The following is an 18,002-nucleotide window of genomic DNA, read 5'->3' on the forward strand; positions in this document are numbered from 1 at the left end:
AGGATACGAAGTGCATTGAATATTAATACACAGATTAATATGGGAGGCATACTACATACATACTCGGGGGTGGGGTGGCACCCGAGTAATGCCCATCATGCATTAAGACAGCTCTGCTCTGAGGCGCTCCACTGTGTCGCTAAGCGAATTTAACTCTCTTGGGGGGAAAATTGGGCCCTGAAAACGAACTTGGGCTGGCTTCGATATTGGTCAGTTTGGCCGCCAAGGAGAGCCTTTCATTAAAGCAGCTTCGGGGGTTTCTGGAAATTGACCCGCTGGGTTGGATTGGCTCATTTTTCAAGAGATTAGGGTCCAAATTCTGAAAGTAAACCCAGTCGAACATATAGAGACCCGAAACTTCTGCTGATCGCGTCCTAGCCGAATTTCGCATTACCTTTTGCTAAGACGCCTAAAGCAAAATCCATTTAGTAACGCACTTAATTCTGAATTACCAAATGAACCTATTTTCCGGGGGTCGCTAGGCATCGCTCCCTAAACGAGCCAAAGCGGGCCGGGTTGTGTGTGTGCGAATGCAGCGGCGGACAGATGAATAAGCGGGACGTGTTGTCGGGACACAATCCACGAGAAGGTGTAAGTTTTAAGTAGGATCGCCGCACTGAATTGGGGGAAAGACTGGGTTTACGCTACCGTAGCATACAGGCATACAGATGAATATTCCTTAAGAAACTGGTGGGAATTTCTTCACCTCCAACTATCCTCCTCCTCAAGTCAAAATACACAGACTTGCTCTGTGTGAGTGAGTGGAAGGAAGCACTTTGGAAATGTTTGTTCCGGATTTTCATCTTAGACACATTTGTGTACCTGTCTAGTTCAACTTGCAGAAAGTTTTACTAGCTCAGACAATTTTGATTCCCTAAAACAAAACGCTTATAATATTGTAGATCAACTGAAGGGCCCAAAACTGAACTCCAGACGGATTATTAGGCGTCTGAGCATTTTGAGAGTTATCTGTTCAAAAATAAAGATAATCCGCCAGTTGGTTTAGCTAATCGGCTTGAATCTACTTTTTTTTTTTTTTTTTTTTTGCACAAGGAAAAATTGGTGAGATATTTGATGCATAGGGACTGGAAAGAAAAAAAATAACTTTTATCCTCTCATCTTGCGTGGTTTGTAGTGGTTTCAATTTTATTCAATCAACTTTATTCTTATTGAATAAAGAAATGAAATAAGCCACGCAAGGGGGAAAAGGACGACAAAATATGGAAAACATCAAAACAAAACAAAATAAAAAAAACTCAGGAGAAAAGGAGGGGGGAGAGAAGGCAAAACAAACAGGAAGGAACAAATAGCGAGGAAGAAAAGGATCCATCTTCAACTTCGCCGAAAACAACGACTTACTTCCGAGTAGACGTGTAAAAGGCCGCCATGATATAAACGTCCGACGGCGCTTAACAAGAGTTTCTCTGACCCACACAACCCGATCCCAAACGGCGCTTGCTTATCCGGAGGGGAGGGGGGGGGAAAGTCGCCGAGAGTTCCACCGGCCGCGTTCAAAACTAAATAAAATTGCTTTCGAAAGAGGGTGGCCCCTCCAGTCCCTTTCTTTTGAAAACCAACAGGCAGGAAAGAAAAGCCGGGAAAAGGAGGGGGAGCAAGAAAAAAAGAGGGAAAGGGAGGGAGAGAGAGAAAGAGAGAGAATGAGAGACAGGGAGAGAGAGAATGAGAGAGGGAGGGAGAGAGAATGAGCGAATGAGAGAAAGAATGAGAGAGAATGAGAGAAAGAATGAGAGAGAATGAGAGAAAGAATGAGAGGGGGGGGAGGAGAGAGGGAACGAAGGCTGAAGTTCCCTACGCGAACTCTACTTTGGAAAATCTCTGGAAATGCTCTCGTGGGAGGGGGGGCGTGCTGATTGGCAGCCAGTCCTAATGAGTAACCGAGGAACTTTTTACTCACCTATTCCTGACTCTTGGGGAAGGGGAAGACAGGGAGAAGAGAGAGACAGAAAGGTTGCCAAATATATACATGTATAGATACATATATATATTCCTACAAATGGAGTGGGGGGAGGGGAAAGGTGTAATTCCTCCCTCCCTCGCCAGGTATCGCCCGCTTCCCCCCACTCCCACTTTTTCCTCCCCCCACCCACCCACCCAAACTCTCTCCTGGACGGTCTGGCTCACCGGGGGGTGGGGGAGGGGAGGGAGGTCACGTGACGCTGTCCCACCGCCAGCCGTAAAGGGGCCGAGTCGCCGATGAAGGCATCACTCGAAGGCCGAGATTAGGAGCGAGCGGAGCTGGAGGCGCGTTCGCTGGGCGCAGCTGAGATAACAACCCGACGGCCGCCGCCTCCGCCGTCTCGCCGGAGATCCCTTCAAAAGCCTTTTCGGGGAGAGGGAGGGGAACACGTCGGCTGCCCCCTGCCCAATTTTCTTCTCCTCCCTCCGCCCTTCTAATTTTTTTTTTTTTTTTAAATCATTTTATTTTTTGCACCTTTCGGATTGCATTCTGCTTTTCATTTGTGCCAACTAGGATTATTTTTATTTTTTTATTTTTTGCTTTGACCTCCTTCCCACGTCATGCGAGTTTTTCCTCCGGATCTGTAATAACGTGAGTAGCGCTCTACCCCCCCTTCCACCCCTTCTCCCCCTTATTTAAACCCTCCTTCCCTCTGTAGCCAACTTATCTCGTCTTCGGCTGGGCTTATCTTTGCAGATAGTGTCGCACTTGGAGAGCGAGGGAGGAAGGGGGGACAGCGGTGGGGGGGGGAGAGAGAGAAACGGGGAGAGAGAGAGTATGAGAGAGAGAGAGAGAGAGAGAGAGAACTCAAGCTTTGCAATTATTGATAACCGAGCGGGTGATTTACGGCTCTGCAGATTAAATTCCCCCCTTTTACACACACTCCGCCACCTTCCTTTTAAAGGCCCAGCCTTGTGAAGCTAGTGTTTCCTTGGGCGAGTTGGGAAACGGGTTTCATTTATTCATTCATTCGTCTGTTTTTCCTTTCTTCCCTCCCCTCTCCCCTCTTGATCTGGCTTTAAAGTCTGGGAGATTTCCCGCCCCCCTTCTCGAAAGGATTCTGCAAAATAAAAAAGTGACCCTTTCCAGTCTTTTTTTTAAATATATATAGCGTGTTTCGCACCCCGACTTTAAGAAAATAGGTCTTCCACTCCGCGTTGCTTTGGCTTTTTTTTTTTTTTTTAACTCCCGAGCTAAGCGCTTAAGCCTCAAAAACCGCGGCCGCTGCTTTTCAGAAACCCAACGCAGCCAAAAGCCTGTGGAGGCATCATCACCACGGACCGGGCCTTCTTTTCCATTATTATTTTTCCCCCCACCAAAACACCAAAAAACGAAACCTAACGACCCATAAGAGTCTAATTTACGCGAGCCTGAAATCAACTTTTTAAAGTTGGTTCTGTAAGAAGGCTGGGAATAGTTTTATATTTTTATTTAGTTACATTTCCCAGCCGTTAATTGATTTAAAAAGAAAGAAAAGGCAAAGTTCCGCGGGACTTGTAAATTGTACTTCCTGCTAATCCGTCTGCTTTGATGCGCCTTGTAAAAAAAAACACTTGGGAAGAAAATACGAGTATTCGGTTTAACTCGTAGCCGATTGAGGCCTACGCTTCTTCGGGTAAAATATACTTCCGACCTCGGTGGCTTTAATTGAAGCGGTTGTGGTTTTGTTTTATTTATTTTTTTCCCTTCAAGAAGTCTCTGCAAAAGCGAATATTCTGCTTTGCTTGCGAGTCTGTGCTTAATTCGTTCAGTTCTTTTACTGCGACCATCCCCACATACGCGCGCACCAAAAAAAGGGGGGGGATCGCACCCTTGAAATCCCCTTCGATTTACTCGATTTCTTTCCATTTCTTCTTCCGATAGATCCGATCTGGGCATTATTAAGTCGCTGGTTTAAATATGGCTCGACCTCTCTACTCCTTTCTGTTTCCTTCGGAACAATACTCCGAGTTAAAACTCTGAAAAAGCGCGCTTCGATGGGCAGCCCGTGATGGTTGTTGTTGTTTTTTCCCCCTTCTTCTTTCCCAACGAAAGAAACCATTTCTCTGCGTCTTTATATTTTAATACCTCACCTCGTTTGGGGAAAGACATAAAAAAGAAACCCGCGCGCCCCCGATTTCCATCAATGAAAGAAGGGTAATTATGGATAAGGGTTAATTATAGTATAGATGTTTGTATTTCAAATAGCTTCAAGTTAAACGTTTGGATTTAATTTTGTCCTCCTTCCGGAAGCAGCTTGGATCTTGTTTTGCATTTTGCGCCCGGAGAACTTAACTATTGTAGGACGAGGCCCGTCTTCCAAGCCGACTTTTTTTTTTCTTCTCAAAATAAGCTCAGGAGCCCACCTTTTGGGCTCTTACTTCTCGGGAAAAGATTAAGACGCAAATTATAAAGGGGTCGTATTTTTTGTCTCCGGTATTCCAGGAACCCAGATTCGCTGCTTCCTCTTTATGGTGTCTGTGTGGGGGTCCTTGAATTCCCACAGGATCGCTGCGTGGGAGGGAGAGGGCCAAGAGACTTCACCTTGAAACCGGCTTTGATGAAACAACCCATGATTAGATTAAAACACGGTAACCTTCTTAACAGCATTATCTGCCCTGGGCAAAGCAGTGTATTGGGGTCCCTACGACAACTACTCATGGGAATAAAAACGTAAATGGTCAATAAAATTAAACCTATTTTATTGGCACTTCCAACAAATACATATGTAATACATCGCTGTATTTATATGATACAAGGTGCACTGAAGGGTTAACATACACCGATTAGTATGGGCCCCCTAGGCTCATGGGGCCCACGGGCAAGTGCCCACCAGCCCTGGTAACCTTGTTGCAGCACTGCTTCTCTGTTTCATGCAGGGTCTCCCTCTTTTTAATCTAGTCTCTACCAGAGGCCAAATTTGGACATTTGAACCTTTTTTTTTTTTTTAAAGGATTTTAATAGTGGGAGATTAAAGATGGATTGAGACTCTGAGATCAGTTTGAGAGATTTGCGAGGTTTTCTTCCCCAGTTTCTATTCTGAGATTTTGAGTTCTGAGATTTGAGTTGAGATCCAGTCAGGAAATGCATGCATTTCGCACAGATTGGAACTGTCTTCAAGTGTGGCGAAAGGGATTGTCAAATTGGCCTTTTTAGCCACACTAGATGCTCTTTTAGGACCTCTTCTCAGAGCACCAAATACCATAGTCTCTTGAGACTGAAGGATGCCAATTTGAACTGAGTCTTTGCATGCACACATAAATAAATAAATCTGAGCAGTATTGGAAGGGCGGAAGTAAACAATATTAGAATTTCTGATTGCATTTTCACCATGTCCACTCAGGGGATTGGCTTCTCTTGAAGATGTTTCGTACTGAGATGAGGAACCACAAGGAATCACACACACACACACACACACACACACACACAACTTGTAGGCTGGACTAGACACTTGAAAGGCAAGGGTAAATTATTTCCAATATGCAGCCTAGAAAAAAAACAACAACACTCAACTCTCATCTCCTTCTCACCTGAGTATCCATGGAGATTCTCAATCATACAGGTAATGGCTGTCCCAAAGGTACTTTTTCCAAAAGGGCAACTGGAGTAGTTGCTTTTCCTTTGAAAACATTCCTTTTTTCATCCAAGAAGCTGAACAAACTGAAAAGGCTTCTTGGATGAGAAGCGAAACATTTTCAAAGGGGGGGGGGAGAGATCCAATTGCCTTTTGGGAAAAGGGCACCTTTGGGTCTCACCTGAGTAGGGGTGTGGTGTTTTTTTTGTTTTTTGTTTTTTTGCTGTATTATGGAAAGAGATTTTCTTGGCCTTTTCAGCTGCTTCCTCTTTTGCACAGTTGAGGTTAGTTATGTCGCAGATCTTTAAAGCCGGGGGTTCCACGTTCAGCAAATCCTGAAGAATTGGCACCATATTAGGGCTGAATGAGAAGGGCAAACCCAGATGTTGACTAAAGGTTGCTTTGGTCTTTGCAAAGCTATTTAGGTTCCTGACTGGGATAACAGGTATTGGAAGGGACTTTGGAGGTCTTCTCAATTAAGGAAGCTTTATTTCCCTCTCCTAAAATCGGTCAATCCTAAAAGCAATCAACCCCTGGTTATCCTTTGGAAAGGCAGCTAGTGAAAGCGAAGCTCAGATATTTTGGCCACAGGCACTCCTTGGAGAAGACTCTGATGTTGGGGAAGATGGAAGGCAAAAAGAGAAGGGAAGGGCAGAGGAGGAGATGGTTAGATAGGGTCATCCAGACAATTGGCATGCATTTGGGCAGACTCCCAAGAGGAGGAGGTGGTGTGGGGGGGAGCTGACATGCTGTGGTCCATGGAGTCACGACTTAACTCCTAATCAACAAAACCTTTTGATTCCTGACATTTAACTCTTAGCAAACCTGCTTAGCACCGCCCTAAAACTTTGTGTATTTAAACTGTGTATCCTCACAGTTGAAGATCCTGTGTTCTGTAATGGCACCTCATCCACCACCTCTCTTTCTTTCCTTTTTTCTTTCCTTTTTTCCTTTTTTCCCTTCTTTCCTTTTCCCCTTCTTTCTTTCTGTCTTTCATTTTTCCTTTTCTTTCCTTTTCTTTCCCTTCCTTTCCTTTTTCCTTTCCTTTCCTTCCTTTTTTTTTCCCCTTCTTTCCTTCTTCTTTCCCTTTCCCCCTTTTTCCTTTTCTTTCCCTTCCTTTCCTTTTTCCTTTCCTTTCCTTCCTTTTTTTTTTTCCCCCTTTCCTTCCTTCTTTCCCTTTCCCCTTTTCCCTTTCCTTTTCCTTCCTTCCTTTCCTTCTTTTTTCCTTTTTTCCTTCTTTTCCCTTTCTTTCCTTCTTTTCCTTCTTTTCTTTCCTCCGTTCTTTCCTTTTTCCTCCTTTCTTTTTTGAGGCTAAGATGGCATTTCCCATATTCACTTTCAAAAGAGTTGTCAGCTTCTTTTTCATGGCAGTTGGGGGGGGGCATGATGTTCCCCCAGAAGTAGGGGCAGTTGGCCAAGGGACTTCTGGTCTTTTAACACTGGTTTTATGGCCAGCTGATGCCCGAGGGATGTTTCCTGCAATGCCCTGGAGAGCTGTGTTTCATTGTTTTTAGGACAGGAGGAGCCACCTCAAGGTTTGAGTGAAGGCTGTGTATAAACAGGTTAATAAATAAAACACAGAAATAATATCTCGCTCTCTGTTCAGTGCAGATAAAATTGCTTGGCTGGGACAGAAGAGAGCTGGGTCATAGGAAGTACTGCTTAATTCAGTAATGTGATGTCATTGTTAGAATCACAGAATGGGGAAGGCACCCCAGAGATCATCTAGACCAACCTTCTGCCCAATGCTCAAATATGATGGCCAGATGTCTATATAGTTTGAATTCCTAGGAAAGAGAGCAGGGGTTGGCAGTAGTAGATGAGAAAGTGATCCAGGTATCTTCCAGGAATCCAGAAGATGTAGACCTGTTCCTTATTATCCCCTTAAGAAGGACCAGCAGCAGTAGGTAAAAATTTAGAAGTTCAGGCTAAAATGTCGGGAAGACAATTAAGACTTATGGACTTCAAATCCCAGAATTCCTCCTCCAGTCATGTTGAGCTCAGGAATTCTGGGAGTTGAAGTCCACAAGTCTTAAACTTGCCAAGTTTGAAGACCCTTGGTATAAACTGTGGAACAGGTTGCCACATGAAACAGTGAGTTTTCCTTTGCTAGAAGTCTCCAAATAGGACAGTGGATGGTCATTGGTCAGAAACTGTAGTACAGTGTTTCCCAACCTTGGCCACTTTCCATTGTGTGGACCTCAACTCCCAGAATTCCCCAGCCAGCACAGCATAGCATATCTAGTTGGGGAATTCTGGGAGTTGAAATCCACACAACATAAAGTGGCCAAGGTTGAGAAACACTCTACTACCAGGAGTTAGATTCATCATTAAACAAGAGGATGGAGATGGTGACCTCTTTAGTAACTTCCGACTAGTGTGAACATCCCACTTCATAAGGCAGCAACAACATATGTAAAAAAAAAGAAGGGCACTTTGATGTCTTGAGTTCTTTACAGGCGTGTCTGATTTCCAGTTTTTAATATTTCACAGTTAGAGGTAGACAGCCTCTCTTAAGTCTGTATCAGATGCTTCATTTCTTCCAAGTCAGTGGCCATCACAATCTTGAGTAGATGTCTGTAGATGTTGAGTAGAGAAATGTATATCCTGGATTTTTGTTGCTATGCATCGTATCCATTGTACAATGAGTGGGTTGTGATCCACAAGTCATAAGGTATAAGTTGCCTTTTTTTTTTATAGCTCACTTTAGTTTTGAGGGCAATGGAAGGCTTTCAAAGGGTGTCAGATATGAGGGCTTAGGATTTTCCCCACCCCAGTTGATCCATTATTGGCCAAAAGCTGGTTGACACTGGTTGGCATGCAGCAAATGAAAGATTATTGCAAGCCCAAAGATCTAATTTCACCTGATCCTCTCTCTGCAAGAGAACCTATGAATTGGATTTAACACAGTATTTGTAAACTCTTTGTATAGACTCTCCTTAATCTGTATATATGACCTTCTTGTGATTTCCCATACAGTACATTTGTCAATTGAATCAAAATGCAGTTTTTAAAGTTCCCTAACCTATTCAGATATTAGATGTACATCTGATTCTATCCAACCTTAAGGCAAGCAGGGGGTTGGACTAGAAGACCTTTAAGGTCTCTTTCAATTCTATTATTCTATGTGAAGGCAATCTTCCTCCAGGGGCATTCTCACTATTATGTCACTCCTAACCAGGATTAACCATTTTAGGACTGACATAATTACTCCTAATAAAAATAAACCTAACCAGGATTGTTTTTGTTAGAAGTGGATTGTATCATCCCTAACCAGGATTGGTTTTGAGAGGATGATAGTTTCTTTAGGGATATTTATCATAGCCATGTCTTGGAAAGCATGAACCTGATTTTGAAAGAAGATGGTGGTTAGACTGGACAGCCCTCTGACTGAATGTTTTAATGTGGGTTCCTACTTAGCAGGGGTTGGTCTGGATGGCCTCAAGGGCACCCCTCCAACATTTTGATACTAAGAGCCCCCCCTCTTCCCTGATCCTAACTGCAATTCCCAAGGCTGTTATTTCCACTTTTAAAATGCAGGGCACATGATTATACCCCTATGTTTAATGCAACTTTTTCCAATTAGCATCCAGATTCATATGTTGACCTTTGACTTCAGCTAATGACTGTGCTGGCTGGGAATTTGTAAACGCAGCATATCCAGAAGACAGGGAAGGGTGCTTTTAAGATACCACAGGCAGCCCTCGACTTACAACAGTTCATTTAGTGACCATTCGAACTTTACAATGGCATTTGATAAAGGTGACTTATGACCGTTTTTTTCACACTTACGACCCTTGCAAGCATCCCCATGGTCACGTGATCAAAATTCACACATTTGGCAACTGATTCATATTTATGATGGTTGCTACGTCCTGTGATCCCCTTTTGTGACCTTCTGACAAGAAAAGTTAATGTGGGGAAGCCAGATTCACTTAAAAACCGGGTTATTAACTTAACAGCTGCAGTGATTCACTTAAGAAAGGTCATAAAATGCGGCAAAATTCACTTAACAAATAACCTCGCTTAGCAACAGAAATGTTGGACTCAATTGTGGTCTTAAGTCGAGGAGTACCCATATTAACTTAAAGATTAATAGTGATTATTTAAGATTAAGATTATTTAAGATACCATTGTTAAATCTTCAAGAAGGGATTGAATTACATGCCATTACATGCATTTGTAAGCATCTTATAGAATAGAATAGAATTAGAATAGAATTAGAATAGAATTAGAATAGAATTAGAATAGAATTAGAATAGAATTAGAATAGAATTAGAATAGAACAGAACAGAGAACAAAATATAGAATAGAATATAGAACAGAATAAAATAGAATTCTTTATTGGCCAAGTGTGATTGGACACACAAGGAATTTGTCTTGGTGCAAATGCTCTCAGTATACATAAAAGAATATTGTATAACCCAAGGGTCTCCAACCTTGGCAACTTTAAGACGTGTGGACTTCAACTCCCAGAATTCCTAGAATTCCTCAGCCAACTGGCTGTGGAATTCTGGGACTTGAAGTCCACACGTCTTAAAGTTGCCAAGGTTGGAGACCCCTGGTAAACCACAAACACAACCTTCTTTTCTAGAAGTTGCACTTTTTAAGTTTCTACCCACGTAGGAAAGTAGTAACATGACAACTAGAGAAATGTATATAATGAGCAGTTTTATCCAATGGATCTCATTGCCTTTTAAATTGCATAGCAACCCAGGACCACGGTCCTGGCTTAGATTTTGTTTTCTTGAAAGTAATTTCTCTTGAACATTGGACTACTCCCTTTCAGTGAAAAAGTTGTTTCCAAGCTCTGTTTAGCAGGGACAACCTCTCTTAAGTTCCTTTGCCTTCACAAGGTTGACCCATCTTACTGTCTTAAGGCAGGGGTCTCCAACCTTGGCAACTTTTAAGACTCTGGACTTCAACTCCCAGAATTCCTAAGCTAACATGACTGGAGGGGGAATTCTGGGAGTTGAAGGCCAAAAGTTAAAAGTTGGCCAAGGTTGGATTTAGATGGTTAAAGGTGTGAAAAATGCCCCTTCAACCTTCTGTAGAATTGATCCAAGAAGCCATTAAGGACATTTTAAGCATATGATTGAAAGTGGAATCCTGACACAATCTCAGGTTTGGGGAGAAATTCTTAACTTTTTTAAGGGCCTGGTTTTTTAATTCTCTCAGCTGCCCACCCTGAACTTCCTCTCAAAGCCTCCAGAACTTGTGAATGTTCCAACACTGGGGAGTTTTTAAGAAGAGGTTGAACAACCATTTTAGAGCACAGAATAACAAGAGTTGGAAAGGGGCCTTGGAGGTCATATAGTCCAACCCCCTGAATAAGCAGGAGAGCCCCATACCATTTCAGACAAATGGCTGTCCGGTTTTTTTCCCAAAGCCTCCAGTGATGGGTCATCCACAACTTCTGAAGGCAAGTTGTTCCACTGGTTCATTGTACTCGCCGTTAGGAGATTTCTTCTTAGTTCTAGGTTGTTTCTCTCCTTGATTAATTTCCATCCTTTGGTTCTTGTTCTGCTTTCTGGTGCTTTGGAAAATAGCTTGACTCCTTCTTTGTGGCAGCCCCTCAAATATTGGAATACTGTTATCATGTCTCCCCTAGTCCTTTTCACTAGACTAGGAACACGCCCAATTCCTGCAGCCGTTCTTCAGATGTTTTAATCATTTGTCTGAAATGATAGTTTTTCCTGTCTGAGCAAGGGGTTGGACTAGAAGACCTCCAAGGTCCCTTCCAACTCTGTTATTCTGTTAAAACCAGTAAATTAAATCTCATTGATATATATGTATGGAAGAGTGACAGTTTGGAAAGTCCATGTTGTAGGCTAAGCTGGGAAGATTTTGAAAAAAAGGTAAAATTATACGCTACTTTCATGTTGGAAGTGTGGAATTGACATCTCCCTGAGGAGATGACCAGGAACTGACTTAGAGAAGATTACCTTTTAAACAGGTAACTTTCAGCCAAATGTCCATCCTTTTGTTGCCCTGGCCTCCATAAAGAAAGGATGAGATGCAGATGTTAGGAGGTTATTGTGAGTATTATCCCTTTGGGAAACTGCCTTCCATCCAATTCCTTTAGGTTTCTAAAAGCTGACACTTCTCTAAACTTAGATCTCATGAGCTCCTTTCCAATCTGCCGGATCTATCTATGTAGAACAGGGGTCCCCAAACTTGGCAACTTTTAAAAACTTATGGATTTCAACTCCCAGAATTCCTCAGCCAGCATTCTGAGAGTCCACAAGTCTTAAAGTTGCCAAGTTCGAAGGACCTCTGATGTAGAACAAGGATCCTCCAGGAAGCTAAGTAGGTCGAGGTGTTTAATAACTGCAGTCTTGAATTATTATTTTTCTTTTTCCCTTTCCAGGTACTTGAAAACTCCTTTGATTGTAACAGCCCAGACATTTCATTGAACATTTCTTATTCCTGCTCTGATCCTTTCCATCCAAGTTGCTGACTTGTCCTGCCTGGAGTCCTGATCACCGCTGCTGCTTTTGGCCAATCGAACTGTGCTTTGAAGGATATATAAACATGTATCAAAGCTTGGCCCTTGCTCCAAATCCTGGCCAGTCAGCCTACCCCCACGACTCCAGCAATTTCCTGCACACCTCAGCGAGCCCGGCCGTTTACGTCCCCACCAGTCGAGTTTCCTCCATGCTCCAGAGCCTCCCCTACCACCTGCAAAGCTGCGATCCCACCCACCAAGGCCACCCTCTGGGCGGCCACCCCGGATGGGGTCAGCCAGCCGCGGCTGAGGCTTCCCACTTCAATGGTGGCAGCCCTCACCCACCTTCCAGTTTTTCCTACACCCACAGTCCTCCTGGGGGGAGCACGGCCGGCCGGGACGGGGGCTACCAAAGTCCACTGTTGCTGGGCGCTGGAGGGCGTGACCAGTATGGCAACACTCTGATGCGTTCGGTCAATGGATCCTACTCCAGCCCATACCCCACGGCTTATGTGAACCCAGCGGAAATGACGCCATCTTGGCCCAGCAACCATTTTGACAGCAGTGTCTTCCATAGCCTCCAGACGCGACAAGCAGCCTTGCCAGGCCGGAGATCTACGTTCGGTATGTAGCATTAATTGATTTATTTGTATTCCACCTTTATTATGGTTACAAAGAGCTCAAAGCAGTGAGTATATATATATCCAACACACACTAGAATTCAGTCTCCTGGGGTTTGGCCCAAGTCATCCAGTTGCTTTTCATGGCTAAGGTGAGACTAGAATTCACAGTCTCCTGGTGTTTGGCCCAAAATCATCCAGTTGCTTTCATGCCTAAGTTGAGACTAGAATTCACAGTCTTCTGGTGTTTGGCCCAAAGTCATCCAGTTGCTTTTCATGGCTAATAAACTGTAGGACTTGACCTCCTGCTTTCTAGCCTGGTGCCTTAACCACTAGACTAGAGCAAACTAGCTCTCCTATGCCCAATTGTAGCAATGCCAGTCTCCTGTAATGATTTGCCTAAAGACTGGTGTGAAGTAAAGATTTCATCAGTTATGTCCTTGGTTCTGGTAGCCTCTCTTGTAAGTGGCTGAATTTGGGAACAGCCACAAAAACAGAAGGTAGAGTGTAAAGTTCTCTCAATGTCCATTCTCTTCTTAAAAATCCCCAGTGATGAAGCATCCACAACTTCTGGAGGGAAGCTGTTCTGATGGTTAATTGTCCTCACTGTTTGGATATTCCTCCTTAATTCCAGGCTGCTTCTCTCCTTGATGAGTTTCCATCCATTGTTTCTTGTCCTGTCCCTCTGGTGCTTTGGAGAATAAACTGACACCCTCCTCTTTGTGGCAACCTCTCAAATACTGGAATACTGCTGTCATGTCCCCGTTCTTTCCCCTCCTTCTTTCCTCTAGACTAGCCAAACTATTCTTGGTATGTTTTGGTATCCAGGCCTTGAATCATCTTAGTTGCTCTTCTTTGCACTTTTTCCAAAGTCTCAAACATCCTTTTTTTGTGATGTGGTGACCAAAACTGTATTCCAGGGGTGGCCTTACTAAAGTTTTATAAAGCAGTATTAATACTTCCTGAGTTTTTGATTGTATGCTTCTCTTTATGCAGCCAAGGATTTTGGCTACTGCCAAAAAATGCCATCGACAGCATTTGCCAGGGGGCAAGTGAGGAGGGTAAATCAGATTCAGCCAAGAGCTGAAAATGTTGGATAAACAATTCTGTGCTGAGGAAGGGGAAGTTTAATTTAGGAGTAACATCAGTGCTGCATGTGGAAATTCACATTGGGGCAGGTTATCAGGTTATCCTTGGAAGAAAAGCTTGTGGAAACAACCTGGGTACAATTAGCATTGCTCGTGGAGAACAGATCTTTTGATGGCAAAGTGATATTATAGGGTATCCTGCTTCTACTTGAGCAGTGGGTTGGACTAGAAGACCTCAAAGATCCTTTCCAGCTCTTATTCTGATTGATTGAATTCCTTATTACAGAGTCAAGGGTTTATCAATTACTTGCAGAAAGCATTTTGATAAGAGGCTTTTGACATTTGGTTTATATTATGGAATCTTCTCAGGCACTTTAAGTTAATTTAGCAAAGGTGTGTTTTCCACCTTTTGTGCTTTATTCAGTAATGGTTTCAAATCTGTTGCGTGAACAGTGGCATTACAAGGGGATGAGTTATAACATGTTAGTTAGAAGATGGGGAGTCTGGGGGGGAATTAAAATCTAGTTACTCTGTGATAAAATGGGCTGCCAACAAATTTAATAAATCATAATAATTGCCAAAACTTTTATGTTCTAGGTGGATCTTTACCAAATGTTGCTTGAATAATAAAGTAATTTCTCTAACAATGAGCAACTAGAAACAGTAAAGAACAGTTCTGGTATGTTCTAACATGAATGTATAGTCACAGCGGGATACAGTTTTAGCAGTTAAATTCTTTCTCTTATTATTCACAAATTTCTTCACAAATCATGACTGGATGACCTTGAATGTTAACAAAACATTTGCTTAAAATAAGAGCTTAGGTGAAAAAGATACTTGCAAGCCTCATTTGTAGATTGTGCTAAGCAGTGAGATCAAGAATGACTGAGTTCATACAAAACAAGCAGACAATATTATTTATTTAGCAAATGTGGTGGGAATCTGGTTGTCGAGATATCCGAGTATTTCTCACTTCTTAAGTATGGCTCAATTACATTTGATTCTATGTCTATTAGGATTTTCTGATTTTTTTTCCCCTTATGTAACTTGGTGTCCCAGAGGTGTTTTGTTCCCAAAAGACAACTGGATTTTCTTGTATTTTTTCCCTTTTGAAAATGTTTTTCTTCTCATCCAAGAAACTTCCCCAGTTGGTGGAGACCCTTCTCAAATCCAGCAAGAACCTCCATGGAGGTTCCATGGAGATTCTCAATCATCCAGGCCATGGTTGTCCCAAAGATGCCTTTTGAAAAGGCAACTGGACTTTTCTGGGTTATTTTTCTTTTCAAGAAAGAAAATAAATTATTTTCATTATTTTCACTTTTCACCCAAGAAGCAGAACTGAAGAAGCTTCTTGGATGAGAAGCCAAACATTTTCAAAGAAAAAAACAAAAACAAAGTCCACTTGCCTTTTGCAAAAAGAAAAAAGCACCTTTAGGACAACTATGACTTGGATGATTGAGAGAAGAGACATAGATACTACCATGCTAGTAAATTTCTCTGCATCAGAGGTATGGGAGTGTGTGCGTAGGTTAGTATCTTTTCAAGGACGTGTTTTTACAAAGTAACACAGCCCAACTTAACAGAAGTCACAGAATTCTAGGATGGTACTATGGCCAAAGATAAACATGAAAAGCTACAAGGTTTTAAGTGTGGAGTGGAAACTTCTTCTTAGAGATAGAGTCATTACAGGAAAGTATTTTGAAGATATCTCTTAATGATGAATTCTAAAGGAAGACCAAGTACCCATTAATTAGTTTGTATAGGAAATGCCTTCGGCGAGGCGCAGAAATGTAGAATTGAGAGATTTCCAGGGTTCAGTCCCTTTAAAGAAGGATCTAAGTTTCGTCTCATTAGTTCAAGGATCACATGTTGGGCAGATGCTGAAAAATAAAGTGCCACCCAGCTATAATTGAACGAAACGTGCCTTAACTTGAACACGCCTGACCTGTTGCCAAGTGTACTTTGGAGTTTGTGACTTTGAGATTTGACCTGGGCATGGTGTGTGCACATATCAGCATACATACCTCATCAGCATAAAATGCCTTTGGATTCCCTCCCCCTCCAACCCTTTTTGCAGGGCCTGTCAAAAAAAAAAAAAAAAAAACCAAGCCAACCCAAGTGGGAAATAAAGTTATTTATTCATTCAGATTAGCAAAATGTAGGCCTTGGGGAAAGGTTTCACTCCTGAGAAGTTAAAGGAATAATAAGAGTTGGATGGGACCCTGGAGGTCTTCTAGTCCAACCCCTCTGCTCAGGCAGGAAACCCTACACCACCTCAGACAAATGGTTGTTGGTAGTTGTCCAATCTCTTCTTAAAAACTTCTAGTGTTGGAGGAGTACTCACAACTTCTGGATTAATTGTTCTCACTCTCAGAAAATTTCTCCTTAGTTCTAGGTTGCTTCTCTCCTTGATTACTTTTAAATTTTCTTTTTTATATATTAAACATAAAATTAAAAAACATTGAAGGTGGTGAAGTCATTTTGACATAACTTTTGGCCATCATTCTAGTGAAATATAATAGAATACATTGTATACATTTATACATATATACACATATATACATTTATTCATCATTATTTACATCTTCCAAAATTCTTATTTTAGTCTCATGATCACAGATGTCCTCTTAACTCTTTTCCATCTTAAACCCTTTCTGTCCCCACCAATGGTAAAATTATTCCAAATTATATAATATTCCAGTTCATCCTTATTTTTCATCTCTAGTGTTTGCCTGTCCACTTCAGTGCAAGTCAGAATTTTGTTTATTACTTCATCTTCACTAGGGTCTCCTTGATACTTTCCATCTGTTGCTTCTTCTCCTGCCTTCAGGTGCTTTGTGGAATAGCTTGACTCCCTCTTCTTTGTGGCAGCTCCTCAGATATTGGAAAACTGCTATCCTGTCACCCCTAGTCCTTCTTTTCATTAAACTAGACATACTCAAAATACCCAAGGGAACATAATGAAAGTATTATTTCTTTCATTGCCATCAAAGGGACTAGCATCTTACTTTTAAGGCAGTGTTTCTCAACTTTGAAGATGTGTGGACTTCAACTCCCAGAATTCCCCAGCTGAGAGTTGGAAGTCCAGATAAGACACCAGGATTAAAAACATTGCTCTAAGCTTGTACATCTTCCCACCAAGTGTTAACATTTTCATCCTTTGGTTATAAGACAAGGGCGCTCATTCAACTTCAATCCTTCAGAAAAACGGAAATACATTTTCATCCTGTAGGAAAATTCATGGGAGAGAGAGCTGATTGAACAGATGAAGACCAATTGTAAAGGAAGAGTAGGGCTTAAAACTCCTATTCTGAGGCCAGTGTCGTGGCATCATTTTTTTTTAAAGCCTGTACATTGAAAATGCTTCTTTCTAAGGGTTTAGATATTTTGATTGTTCCCACTTTTAGTTGAAACTGAATTTGTTATTTTAAAAAATGGAAAATATAAAAAGCCTGTATAGTTGGGGGGAAACTATGGCTCGTTTAGAGGGCTGTGCATTTAAAGAACTATTTTTTATTTTATTTTTGGAGCAGAATTAAAATGGGCACAGGGAAAAAAAATAACCTATAAGGGGCCTAGCCCTTTTAAGTTTCCTCCTTCTGACAGCCTATTCTTAGCCCTATATTTGTTCCAGATAAAATTCCCAGGACTTTTCCACTGAAAGGAGCAGGGAAACCGGTGGTAATACTGCCGAGACCCCGATTCCTACACCGAATCACCCGGGATTAGCCGCTTCGGCATTTACTTCTCTCCGGTTTTTAAAACTCGCAGCCAAGTTTAAAGCAGAGCCGTGGATGGAAAGGAGCTGGGTTGTTGTTGTTTTTTTAGGAGAAAGAGATGCGAGAAAATCTTTTTTATTTTTATTTTATCCCGCGGGGTTAAAATGAAAGCAGTAAGTGAGAGTTATTTCTTCACAACCCTTTAACTTCGCCGATTATCCGTTTTTATGCTGACTTCAGGAGTGACACGGGTTGGTGTTTCAACGAAGGGAGCAGATTTATAGCCGCTCCGATGGTTTTTTTTTTTTTTAAAGTAATTTATGGAGAGAGAAAAGCGAGTTTCGAAGCCAACAGAGTCCCTAAATCACTAAAGGAAAATCTCGTGGACTATCTCCACACCCCCACCCCTTCCAAGCCTCGCCCTCCGTGGCATCCATCAGCTGAAAATCCCGAACAAAAATCACACAGACACGGGAAGTCGCTTGGCTTTCGGTTCACACGACAAAGAAAGCACGCAAGAGTTTATTCTCCAACGAGGAACCCCCGAAACGGGCGCGAACCTAACAACAACAACAACAATAATAATAGAAGCTTGA

At 42.2% G+C, this 18,002-nt stretch overlaps 1 protein-coding gene across 1 annotated transcript in view; it reads left to right on the top strand.

The window, feature by feature from the left end:
- Positions 1-2,222: 2,222 nt before the first annotated feature.
- GATA5 (GATA binding protein 5) overlaps positions 2,223-18,002 on the top strand; it is a 43,224-nt gene continuing 27,444 nt past the window's right edge. Inside the window, exons 1-2 of the mRNA XM_026664885.2 lie at positions 2,223-2,569; positions 11,902-12,603. Of these exons, the coding sequence (XP_026520670.1) occupies positions 12,066-12,603 (538 nt within the window). The 5' untranslated portion in view covers positions 2,223-2,569; positions 11,902-12,065. The remainder of the gene's footprint in view (positions 2,570-11,901; positions 12,604-18,002) is intronic.

This window comes from Notechis scutatus, chromosome 3 (genome assembly GCF_049901735.1).
Source record: "Notechis scutatus isolate UNSWTSFEM ecotype Mainland chromosome 3, rNotScu1.2, whole genome shotgun sequence".
NCBI classification, from domain to species: Eukaryota; Metazoa; Chordata; class Lepidosauria; order Squamata; family Elapidae; genus Notechis; species Notechis scutatus.